This window comes from Physella acuta, unplaced genomic scaffold, assembly GCF_028476545.2.
Source record: "Physella acuta isolate Inbredline_101_S28 unplaced genomic scaffold, ASM2847654v3 ptg000608l, whole genome shotgun sequence".
Classification (NCBI taxonomy): domain Eukaryota; kingdom Metazoa; phylum Mollusca; class Gastropoda; family Physidae; genus Physella; species Physella acuta.
The window spans coordinates 526390-540320 of record NW_026732127.1 but is presented as its reverse complement, the minus strand read 5'-3'; the positions used below and the strand labels follow the sequence as shown (position 1 = coordinate 540320).

The window sequence follows — 13931 nt, the reverse complement described above, 5'->3', positions numbered from 1 at the left end:
CTCCACATCGTCTGCTGTCATCAAACGTGTCGCCCAATCAGACGTCGCCTAGCGACTCAACTGACCAATCAGAGCAGGGGTAACAAGTGACGTCGTCCATGAACAAACGGCAAGAGATATTTTATTAACATAATATCGAACAACCTAGAATATCAGAGCTGACAAAAGGGTTAGCCGTACCCAGCGATTAAATCCCCTGTAAAACACATTAGGACGGTGAAGCTGGTTAGACCATGTAGAGGGGCTTGGTGTAAATCTACAGGGCGGCGTGCAATGTAAAGCTGGTGGTATTTGGTTAGGTAGTGGAATAATGCTGGTGGTATTTGGTTAAGTAGTGGAATAATGCTGGTGGTATTTGGATATTTAGTGGATTATTGGTGGTGGTATGTGGTTAAATGTTATAATGCTGGTAGTAGTTATTACTCGGATTAATGTGAAATGTGAGTGGTATTTGATTTAATGTGGTGGTATTTGCAGAGGCGGGGAGAACGGGGGGGGGGGGTGCTGAACGCACCGGGTGACACCATTTAGGGGGATGACACTAGTGACGCCACTGGGTATTTGGTTTAGTCGACTAATGTTGACGGCGGATTACCACCCGGCAATTCGTGGCTAACAACATCAACTTGTGTTGACCGTCTCAATCACAGTCATGGGTCGGTCATCAGTCAAGGGGGCCAACACGTTAAGACCGACATACATGGCCATCATACATGGCCCATATCACATGGCCAACATAACATGGCCAACATACATGGCCCATATCACATGGCCAACATACATGGCCAACATACATGGCCAACATACATGGCCAACATACATGGCCCATATCACATGGCCAACATAACATGGCCCATATCACATGGCCAACATACCATGGCCCATATCACATGGCCAACATGCCATGGCCCATATCACATGGCCAACATACCATGGCCAACATGCCATGGCCCATATCACATGGCCAACATGCATGGCCCATATCACATGGCCAACATGCCATGGCCCATATCACATGGCCAACATACATGGCCCATATCACATGGCCAACATAACATGGCCCACATAACGTAGCCACCACGGGCTTTAGAAGATTTAATTAATTCCAACCACAATTGTCCATTAAAGAGTGCTGACCCGAAGTCACCCAGTAAAATAAAAATCATTCCATTTCCAATCCTATCTGGTTCTATGAATATTCAAGCAGGGGGCACAATCGTGAAATAACCACGACATGTTTGGCTAACTCGAGTTCCCTCCCTCTCAAGAAATACCTCATGGACTGGAAGGGCTAGTTCAAAGGTCGCAATATTGGGAGGAATTTTTCGCGCTAGTGTCCCCTTCATTTGCTCATTTCAGCAGGAGATGGGGGAAGGATGGGGGAAGATGGGGGGGGGAGATGGGGGCCGATTGTCGCTGTCTGGCTACCGGAAATGCTCTCTTCAATATGGCCGCCAGAATCAATTGCGTCCAGCGGCCGCTTCAGTTTCACCGCACGGCGTTTGTTTACCCAAGCGTGTAAGTCTCGTCTGCTGAGACGTCAGTACACGTGACGTCGTGATTGGAATTTGATTGATGTGGGGGCGGAGTCGTGAGGGCCACACGTGGATGTTCCAATCGTGGGGGCGAGGGCGTTTAATTTGTTGAGTGATGTTGTAGCGCTGGTTGAAGAAAACCCCCAATGTCCAGACTTTTGTCAGTGGCTTGTGATCAGTTGCTGTTCAGTGTTGTTTGCCCTTGGCTAATATTTTGTCAACTTAATATTTTAGTATTATTTTAATTAGTATATTATATATAGGGGCTATATATATATCTATCTATATCTATATCTATATATATATATATAATGTCTGTATACCTTTCTATATTAAATGAGATATCTTGTATAGGACTATATCATTAGAATTGTATATGAACAATAATTTTACCTTTTAATTAGTCTCTACTTAAGTTCAAAACGATTTCGACAAATGTGTATTATAGGCATGGACATTTCGTATTATAAAACAAAAATAAAAGGTGTATGGTAATTTTGATTCAAGCTACAAATGAACTTGTCACACAAAGAAAGAAGCCATCACTCCCCACCAAAGTCTGAGCAAAAATAAACAAACAAGATGGCGGCTGAAACGGGAAACAACAAAATAAAAAGTGGCCAAACATCTTGTTGTATTAGTGTTTTATTCAAATATTCCATTGTATTACATGTTTTGCTCTTTTAATATCAGTTAAATTTTTGTGGGCCTGGGTTATCTGAGCTAAGTTTTGTGGGCCTGGGTTATCTGAGCTAAGTTTTGTGGGCCTGGGTTATCTGAGGTAAGTTTTGTGGGCCTGGGTTATCTGAGCTAAGTTTTGTGGGCCTGGGTTATCTGAGCTAAGTTTTGTGGGCCTGGGTTATCTGAGCTAAGTTTTGTGGGCCTGGGTTATCTGAGCTAAGTTTTGTGGTCCTGTGTTATCTGAGCTAAGTTTTGTGGGCCTGGGTTATCTTAGGTAAGTTTTGTGGGCCTGGGTTATCTTAGGTAAGTTTTGTGGGCTTGGGTTATCTACGTTTTGTGGGCCTGGGTTATCTGAGGTAAGTTTTGTGGGCCTGGGTTATCTAAGTTTTGTGGGCTTGGGTTATCTGAGTTTTGTGGGCCTGGGTTATCTGAGGTAAGTTTTGTGGGCCTGGGTTATCAAAGTTTTGTGGGCCTGGGTTATCTAAGTTTTGTGGGCCTGGGTTATCTGAGGTAAGTTTTGTGGGCCTGGGTTATCTAAGTTTTGTGGTCCTGGGTTATCTGAGTTTTGTGGGCCTGGGTTATCTGAGTTTTGTGGGCCTGGGTTATCTAAGTTTTGTGGGCCTGGGTTATCTAAGTTTTGTGGGCCTGGGTTATCTGAGTGACTTGGACCACGTCAGTAGAACGGTCACAGCTAACATCACATGTTGTGGCTTGACCCGTGGGGTGCGGCTTTGGTAAGAAAGGTAGACATCAACTGTAAGGATATATTTAGACATCAACTGTAAGGATATATTTAGACATCAACTGTAAGGATATATTTAGACATCAACTGTAAGGATATATTTAGACATCAACTGTAAGGATATATTTAGACATCAACTGTAACGATATATTTAGACATCAACTGTAAGGATATATTTAGACATCAACTGTAACGATATATTTAGACATCAACTGTAAGGATATATTTAGACATCAACTGTTAGGATATATTTAGACATCAACTGTAAGGATATATTTTAGACATCAACTGTAAGGATATATTTTAGACATCAACTGTAAGGATATATTAAGACATCAACTGTAAGGATATATTTAGACATCAACTGTTAGGATATATTTAGACATCAACTGTAAGGATATATTTTAGACATCAACTGTAAGGATATATTTAGACATCAAATGTAAGGATATATTTAGACATCAACTGTAAGGATATATTTAGACATCAACTGTAAGGATATATTTAGACATCAACTGTAAGGATATATTTAGACATCAACTGTAACGATATATTTAGACATCAACTGTAAGGATATATTTAGACATCAACTGTTAGGATAAATTTAGACATCAACTGTAAGGATATATTTTAGACATCAACTGTAAGGATATATTTAGACATCAACTGTAAGGATATATTTAGACATCAAATGTAAGGATATATTTAGACATCAACTGTAAGGATATATTTACAGGATGTGTCAAGGTTTGTATGTAATATCACCTGTACGAATATAAAACACATGTATGTGCATGTTCTTTAATAGAATATAACATTTAAAAGTGTAAGTGTAATCTAACGACAAATGAATTAAAAAATTATTTCTGACTAGTCTGTCTTGCTACTGCTACATTAGAACGCTGTCAATAGGGCTGGTAAGTAGGTCACCAACCAGTTCTACGGCTCAATAAAACCTGCATGAGCCATAGAACTCGTTGGTGACCTACTTACCAGCCCTAATAGTTAGGCTACATTAGAACGCGGTCTATAAATAGACAAATAGTACAGCTACATTAGAACACTGTCTATAAATAGACAAATAGTACAGCTACATTAGAACCCTGTCTATAAATAGACAAATAGTACAGCTACATTACAAGATCAGATCAAAACTAGACAGACAAGTCAGGGACAGGTAAGACTGTCAGACATGATGTCAGCTGGTTATCTTAAAGTTAAGGACTTTAGCTTGAGGGAAACATGATGTCAGCTGGTTATCTTAAAGATAAGGACTTTAGCTTGAGGGAAACATGATGTCAGCTGGTTATCTTAAAGTTAAGGACTTTAGCTTGAAGGAAACATGATGTCAGCTGGTTATCTTAAAGTTAAGGACTTTAGCTTGAGGGAAACATGATGTCAGCTGGTTATCTTAAAGTTAAGGACTTTAGCTTGAAGGAAACATGATGTCAGCAGGTTATCTTAAAATAAGGACTTTAGCTTGAGGGAAACATGATGTCAGCTGGTTATCTTAAAGTTAAGGACTTTAGCTTGAAGGAAACATGATGTCAGCAGGTTATCTTAAAATAAGGACTTTAGCTTGAGGGAAACATGATGTCAGCTGGTTATCTTAAAGTTAAGGACTTTAGCTTGAGGGAAACATGATGTCAGCTGGTTATCTTAAAGTTAAGGACTTTAGCTTGAGGGAAACATGATGTCAGCTGGTTATCTTAAAGTTAAGGACTTTAGCTTGAAGGAAACATGATGTCAGCTGGTTATCTTAAAGTTAAGGACTTTAGCTTGAGGGAAACATGATGTCAGCTGGTTATCTTAAAGTTAAGGACTTTAGCTTGAGGGAAACATGATGTCAGATAAGTATGTCACTCACACAGTGATTACATGCCAGATTAAGATATGAAATGCCAGATTAGGATATGAAATGCCAGATTAAGATATGAAATGCCAGATTAAGATATGAAATGCCAGATTAAGATATCAAATGCCAGATTAAGATATGAAATGCCAGATTAAGATATGAAATGCCAGATTAGGATATGAAATGCCAGATTAAGATATGAAATGCCAGATTAAGATATGAAATGCCAGATTAGGATATGAAATGCCAGATTAAGATATCAAATGCCAGATTAAGATATGAAATGCCAGATTAAGATATGAAATGCCAGATTAGGATATGAAATGCCAGATTAAGATATGAAATGCCAGATTAAGATATGAAATGCCAGATTAGGATATGAAATGCCAGATTAAGATATGAAATGCCAGATTAGGATATGAAATGCCAGATTAAGATATGAAATGCCAGATTAAGATATGAAATGCCAGATTAGGATATGAAATGCCAGATTAAGATATGAAATGTCAGATTAAGATATGAAATGCCAGATTAAGATATGAAATGCCAGATTAAGATATGAAATGCCAGATTAAGATATGAAATGCCAGATTAAGATATGAAATGTCAGATTAAGATATGAAATGCCAGATTAAGATATGAAATGCCAGATTAAGATATGAAATGCCAGATTAAGATATGAAATGCCAGATTAAGATATGAAATGCCAGATTAAGATATCAAATGCCAGATTAAGATATGAAATGTCAGATTAAGATATGAAATGCCAGATTAAGATATGAAATGGCAGATTAAGATATGAAATGGCAGATTAAGATATGAAATGCCAGATTAAGATATGAAATGCCAGATTAAGATATGAAATGCCAGATTAAGATATGAAATGCCAGATTAAGATATGAAATGCCAGATTAAGATATGAAATGCCAGATTAAGATATGAAATGCCAGATTAAGATATGAAATGCCAGATTAAGATATGAAATGCCAGATTAAGATATGAAATGCCAGATTAAGATATGAAATGCCAGATTAAGATATGAAATGCCAGATTAAGATATGAAATGCCAGATTAAGATATGAAATGGCAGATTAAGATATGAAATGGCAGATTAAGATATGAAATGCCAGATTAAGATATGAAATGCCAGATTAAGATATGAAATGCCAGATTAAGATATGAAATGCCAGATTAAGATATGAAATGCCAGATTAAGATATGAAACGCCAGATTAAGATATGAAATGCCAGATTAAGATATGAAATGCCAGATTAAGATATGAAATGCCAGATTAAGATATGAAATGGCAGATTAAGATATGAAATGCCAGATTAAGATATGAAATGCCAGATTAAGATATGAAATGCCAGATTAAGATATGAAATGCCAGATTAAGATATGAAATGCCAGATTAAGATATGAAATGGCAGATTAAGATATGAAATGCCAGATTAAGATATGAAATGGCAGATTAAGATATGAAATGCCAGATTAAGATATGAAATGCCAGATTAAGATATGAAATGGCAGATTAAGATATGAAATGCCAGATTAAGATATGAAATGGCAGATTAAGATATGAAATGGCAGATTAAGATATGAAATGGCAGATTAAGATATGAAATGCCAGATTAAGATATGAAATGCCAGATTAAGATATGAAATGCCAGATTAAGATATGAAATGGCAGATTAAGATATGAAATGGCAGATTAAGATATGAAATGGCAGATTAAGATATGAAATGGCAGATTAAGATATGAAATGCCAGATTAAGATATGAAATGCCAGATTAAGATATGAAATGGCAGATTAAGATAGCAAATGCCAGATTAAGGTATGAAATGCCAGATTAAGATATCAAATGCCAGATTAAGATATCAAATGCCAGATTAAGATATCAAATGCCAGATTAAGATATGAAATGCCAGATTAAGATATGAAATGCCAGATTAAGATATGAAATGCCAGATTAAGATAGAATACCATTCAGACCAGATTGACAAATTAGGGCAACATGTAAAGTTTATGCTTGTCGTGATGTTCGAACTCGAGATTCTCGGGTTAGCAGCTGTAAGCGTTACCACTCGACCACACGCTCCCATACGTACACGTTGTAGCCCATACGTACACGTTATAGCCCATACGTACACGTTATAGCCCACACGTACACGTTGTAGCCCATACGTACACGTTATAGTTATAGCCCATACGTACACGTTATAGTTATAGCCCATACGTACACGTTATAGCCCATACGTACAAGTTGTAGCCCATACGTACACGTTGTAGCCCATACGTACACGTTATAGCCCATACGTACACGTTATAGCCCATACGTACACGTTGTAGCCTATACGTACACGTTATAGCCCATACGTACACGTTATAGCCCATACGTACACGTTGTAGCCTATACGTACACGTTATAGCCCATACGTACACATTATAGCCCATACGTACACGTTATAGTTATAGCCCATACGTACACGTTATAGCCCATACGTACACGTTATAGTTATAGCCCATACGTACACGTTATAGTTATAGCCCATACGTACACGTTATAGCCCATACGTACACATTATAGCCCATACGTACACGTTATAGCCCATACGTACACGTTATAGCCCATACGTACACGTTATAGTTATAGCCCATACGTACACATTATAGCCCATACGTACACATTATAGCCCATACGTACACGTTATAGCCCATACGTACACGTTATAGCCCATACGTACACGTTATAGCCCATACGTACACGTTATAGTTATAGCCCATACGTACACGTTATAGCCCATACGTACACATTATAGCCCATACGTACACGTTATAGCCCATACGTACACGTTATAGCCCATACGTACACGATATAGCCCATACGTACACGTTATAGTTATAGCCCATACGTACACGTTATAGCCCATACGTACACGATATAGCACAGCGAAATGTCCACTTCCTCCTACACGACGACATTTCCTCATAATAAAAGTAGACAAAGTCTTGGATCTTTTCGTCTTCCTCGAACTGGAACTTTGAGCAGTTGTCTGGTGGAGTAGACATTTATTTTTTTAGTTTCTGGGTCAAATTATTTACTGGATGACGTATGATGTGACGTCATATTACTGGCCAGTTTATACATACATATCAACATATATGTAGCGCCATTGTCTACAATATGTGGCTACAGCCATAAGTGTATGTTGGGTGACTATACGCTGACAAAGTCAGGTACCAAATCCTCACAACATACAATAGCTGAAGAGTTATGTCGCTTGAAATGAGACACATAATGTAAATAACTAAATACCCCTACACCTCGTGTAAGTAAAACTATTCATGCATCTAACACGTTATGCCCAGTAAGTGTGGCTAAATTAATGTGGTTTGGATTAATGGCTTTAAAAATAACTACATGCAAAGGGCAGATTACTCACATAAAACTAGGAAAAGATAACTCACACACAACGTAAGAAAATATAACTCACACACAACGAAGTAAAGATAACTCACACACAAGGTAGGAAAAGATAACTCACACACAACGTAAGAAAAGATAACTCACACACAACGTAGGAAAAGATAACTCACACACAACGTAGGAAAAGATAACTCACACACAACGTAGGAAAAGATAACTCACACACAACGTAGGAAAAGATAGCTCACACACAACGTAGGAAAAGATAACTCACACACAACGTAGGAAAAGATAACTCACACACAACGTAGGAAGGATAACTCACACACAACGTAAGAAAAGATAACTCACACACAACGTAGGAAAAGATAACTCACACACAACGTAGGAAAAGATAACTCACACACAACGTAGGAAAAGATAACTCACACACAACGTAAGAAAAGATAACTCACACACAACGTAGGAAAAGATAACTCACACACAACGTAGGAAAAGATAACTCACACACAACGTAGGAAAACATAACTCACACACAACGTAGGAAAAGATAACTCACACACAACGTAGGAAAAGATAACTCACACACAACGTAGGAAAAGATGTGGCGTGTCCCAATCCTGACGTGCATGGTGTAGGGGGGTACCAGCCCCTCCACACAGAACATCATGGCGCCCTCACTGTACCGGAAGTGGCAGTCACCGCAGTAATCCAGGGGCGTCGTCACGTTACCAGACTGTACCACAGAGTCGGGTTCATCTAGATAATAAACCAACAAGATCCCGACCCTACCTTCATATCCCCCCCCCCCCCCGAACACAACAGTCAGGTAACACGCCTGTTGTGCTATTTTTAAAAAAAAAAGTAATGCTAGACACTGAACATTAGCTGTTATTTCACGTTTTAGAAAATTGTTTTGGTAAATCGTAATTGTAGTTAATGGTTATAACAGGTTGAATACGCTCTGTCAATATTTTTGAAACTGTTTTTAAAAAGAAAAATTACAAATATGACACCGCGGCCAAAAACTATATTTACATGCCGAATGAATTTATTTTATTTAATCAAGAGGTCAACTTATTATATTAGAATTATGATCTAACTGATTAAAATAACTTCCATGGAAATTACTTGAGATAATTCCTCCAAAGGACATCATACATTATAGTAATGTGAAATACTGTATGAATAGAGCACTCTTACCTTTACAATCTCTTGATTCTGAAGTTGTAGTACTCAGTACAGTAACACCTAAAACTGTATAATAATGTATATATGCATATGTATATATATGTTTATGTATATACATATATATATATATATATATATATATATATGTATATATATATATATATATATATATATATATATATATATATATATATATATATATATATATATATATATATATATATATATATGGTAGCTGGTTTTTCCTCAAAACAGATATTTTGCCATCAAATGTTTTATCAAGCACAAGATTAAAGCTGATTGAACTAAGCAAGTTTCTTGGTACACTTTTTTGTTTAACCCTAACCTAACATCAGTGGCGTCACCCGGTGCGGCACTTAATGGCGACACCCCCCCCCCCCCCAAGAGCGTAGCGACCCTTCCCGGGGACAAACTTTCAATTTTCGACTTGCACCCCCCTCAAACTTTCGAGTTTTTACACCCACCCCCCTCAAACTTTCGATTTGCACCCCCCCCCCCCTCAAACATTCGATTTGCACCTCTTTTAAACTATTTAACACTCGAATTAATCACTTAATTTAGTGTAATTATCATTTTCCTCTATATATTTTGCTTTTTTTTGCCTTGGTGCCACCCCCCTAAACCCCTAAATGGTGTCACCCGGAGTGGTCCGCCCCCACCCCGTCCCCCCCCCTGCCGCCTCGCTACGCCACAGCCTAACATTAACCTTAACCTAACCGAACCTTAACCCTTAACCTAACCTTATCCGAACCCTGACCAACCAACATACTTGTCCAAGTATTGATATAAGGCTGAGTGGTGAGTTTGAGCAAGTTTTACAACAGTTCCTACTGGCTGTTTCTTACGTCTGTGACAAGTAGATCTACTTGCTTCAAACATAGTCAAACAATGAAAGTACACGTAGGTCTACTTGCTTCAAACACAGCCAAACAATGAAAGTACAAGTAGGTCTACTTGCTTCAAACACAGTCAAACAATGAAAGTACAAGTAGGTCTACTTGCTTCAAACACAGCCAAACAATGAAAGTACAAGTAGGTCTACTTGCTTCAAACACAGCCAAACAATGAAAGTACAAGTAGGTCTACTTGCTTCAAACACAGTCAAACAATGAAAGTACAAGTAGGTCTACTTGCTTCAAACACAGCCAAACAATGAAAGTACAAGTAGGTCTACTTGCTTCAAACACAGTCAAACAATGAAAGTACAAGTAGGTCTACTTGCTTCAAACACAGCCAAACAATGAAAGTACAAGTAGGTCTACTTGCTTCAAACACAGTCAAACAATGAAAGTATAAGTAGGTCTACTTGCTTCAAACACAGCCAAACAATGAAAGTACAAGTAGGTCTACTTGCTTCAAACACAGTCAAACAATGAAAGTATAAGTAGGTAATCATTTTACAAAACAACCATCAAGTCAAAAATGCAAGAAAATATATTTTTTTTAACTATAAAAAAATTATTATGGTCGGCTGTGGGCCCCTAAATGGCGCCACCCCCCCTCCCCCGCATTGCGGGGTATGGCGGCACTGTAGTTCCGCCCCTGGTCTCGAGTTCTTTCATTGTGTGTTCAGTCACATAATTTCACTCACACCATAATTTCACCATATCATAGCTAGAATCTAGATCTAGAATCTAGATCTTCTAGATAGATATTAGATAAGTAATCTACATAATCTCTAAACACCACATCAATATAACAACTAGTAATTATCGGGATTAAAACGATCTCCATTAAGTTTGATTACTAAAAACTGACCAGTAATTAGCCCATAAGCTATGTACAGCGCTATAAAACAGAACAGACGTTGAGAGACAAAGGAAAACATGTCTTGTTTCAATCATTAGACTCATGTAGCAGTAGACGCAACAGGAAGTGGGAAGTTTGTGGAGAATTAGGGCAGCAAAATATGATGACGTCATTACTAGACTGGTGACAGATTCGCTTATATTGGGTGTTTTGATGGGGTGTTTTGATGGGGTGATTGTGTAAAGTGTCGTTGTTTTTTAATGTCTCGAGGTGTGTCATGGTTTATCGGGGTGGATGTGCGGATTGTTGGGTGTGTTTAAGTATATGAAGTGTTGTGTTCAGCTGTGTCAAGTTCTTGTAAAACATTTTTTTTTAAATTCGATTATCGATAACAAACAAAATTATCGGAACTAAAACAAAACAATGTGAAATGAATATTCCGACACCACTGAGAGACACTGCACACCACGTGACGTTGGTGCTTTGATGCCGAGAACATTTGCCTCAGGTGAGAACATTAGTCGCTGGGGTCATCGTGACCTGTTGCTCACAGACCCACACAAAATATCATGTTAAAACAAACGTAACCCGTGTTTTTAATAGAACTACATAAAACAATGATAAATAATTGGGTTTTCAAGATATTTTATTGAAAAATAACCGATAGCAACAAAGTATGACATAGTTTTAGAAAGTAAAAAACTTAATACATTAGTTAAAAAAACTGAAATGACCAATACAAACACAGAGATAAATGGCCTGTCTGATATTGAACTAATCCAACTTTCTTGACAATATTTCAGTGTGATTTTTCTACTGATTTTTTACTGATATTCCGAATCGCCCTAAATAGAATAGACATTTAATTTAAAATATTTCTAAATCTAAATAGATTTTTCTACTTAAAATATTTGTTATTTGGACATTTTCTCACCAAATATTTTAGTATATTAAGAGCTAGCCTCTACTTTATTGGATGCTAGTGCTAGCCTCTACTTTGTTGGGTGCTAGCCTCTACTTTGTTGGGTGCTAGCCTCTACTCTATTGGGTGCTAGCCTCTACTCTATTGGGTGCTAGCCTCTACTTTATTGGGTGCTAGCCTCTACTCTATTGGGTGCTAGCCTCTACTTTGTTGGGTGCTAGTCTCTACTCTATTGGGTGCTAGCCTCTACTTTATTGGGTGCTAGCCTCTACTCTATTGGGTGCTAGCCTCTACTCTATTGGGTGCTAGCCTCAACTCTATTGGGTGCTAGCCTCTACTTTGTTGGGTGCTAGCCTCTACTCTATTGGGTGCTAGCCTCTACTTTATTGGGTGCTAGCCTCTACTTTATTGGGTGCTAGCCTCTACTTTATTGGGTGCTAGCCTCTACTTTGTTGGGTGCTAGCCTCTACTCTATTGGGTGCTAGCCTCTACTTTATTGGGTGCTAGCCTCTACTTTATTGGGTGCTAGCCTCTACTTTATTGGGTGCTAGCCTCTACTTTATTGGGTGCTAGCCTCAACTCTATTGGGTGCTAGCCTCTACTTTGTTGGGTGCTAGCCTCTACTCTATTGGGTGCTAGCCTCTACTTTATTGGGTGCTAGCCTCTACTTTATTGGGTGCTAGCCTCTACTTTATTGGGTGCTAGCCTCTACTTTGTTGGGTGCTAGCCTCTACTCTATTGGGTGCTAGCCTCTACTTTATTGGGTGCTAGCCTCTACTTTATTGGGTGCTAGCCTATACTCTATTGTATGCTAGCCTCTACTCTGTTGGGTGCTAGTGCTAGCCTCTATTCTATTGGGTGCTAGCCTCTACTCTATTGGGTGCTAGCCTCTACTTTATTGGGTGCTAGCCTCTACTTTATTGGGTGCTAGCCTATACTCTATTGTATGCTAGCCTCTACTCTGTTGGGTGCTAGTGCTAGCCTCTACTCTATTGGGTGCTAGCCTCTACTCTATTGGGTGCTAGCCTCTACTTTATTGGGTGCTAGCCTCTACTTTATTGGGTGCTAGCCTCTACTTTATTGGGTGCTAGCCTCTACTCTATTGGGTGCTAGCCTCTACTCTATTGGGTGCTAGCCTCTACTCTATTGGGTGCTAGCCTCTACTCTATTGGGTGCTAGCCTCTACTTTATTGGGTGCTAGCCACTACTCTATTGGGTGCTAGCCTCTACTTTGTTGGGTGCTAGCCTCAACTCTATTGGGTGCTAGCCTCTACTCTATTGGGTGCTAGCCTCTACTTTGTTGGGTGCTAGCCTCTACTTTGTTGGGTGATAGCCTCTACTCTATTGTATGCTAGCCTCTACTCTGTTGGGTGCTAGCCTCTACTTTATTGGGTGCTAGCCTCTACTTTGTTGGGTGATAGCCTCTACTTTGTTGGGTGCTAGCCTCAACTCTATTGGGTGCTAGCCTCTACTCTATTGGGTGCTAGCCTCTACTTTGTTGGGTGCTAGCCTCTACTTTGTTGGGTGATAGCCTCTACTCTATTGTATGCTAGCCTCTACTCTGTTGGGTGCTAGCCTCTACTTTATTGGGTGCTAGCCTCTACTTTGTTGGGTGATAGCCTCTACTTTGTTGGGTGATAGCCTCTACTCTATTGTATGCTAGCCTCTACTCTGTTGGGTGCTAGTGCTAGCCTCTACTCTATTGGGTGCTAGTGCTAGCCTCTACTCTATTTTGGTGCTTGTCTTTACTCCTTAGATTCACTATAGAAATCAATTATTGCATGGATTTTGTTTCAATTCAAGGGC

At 38.9% G+C, this 13931-nt stretch overlaps 1 protein-coding gene across 1 annotated transcript; it reads right to left on the bottom strand.

The window, feature by feature from the left end:
- Window positions 1-2562: 2562 nt before the first annotated feature.
- Window positions 2563-11288, bottom strand: LOC131947830 (uncharacterized). The gene is made up of 5 exons (XM_059309168.1): window positions 11213-11288; window positions 9446-9499; window positions 8828-9001; window positions 7752-7868; window positions 2563-2970 (listed from the first exon to the last, which is right to left on the bottom strand). The coding sequence occupies exons 1-5, from the start codon at window positions 11280-11282 to the stop codon at window positions 2867-2869; spliced, it is 519 nt and encodes a 172-aa protein (XP_059165151.1). The 5' UTR covers window positions 11283-11288; the 3' UTR covers window positions 2563-2866.
- Window positions 11289-13931: the final 2643 nt, after the last annotated feature.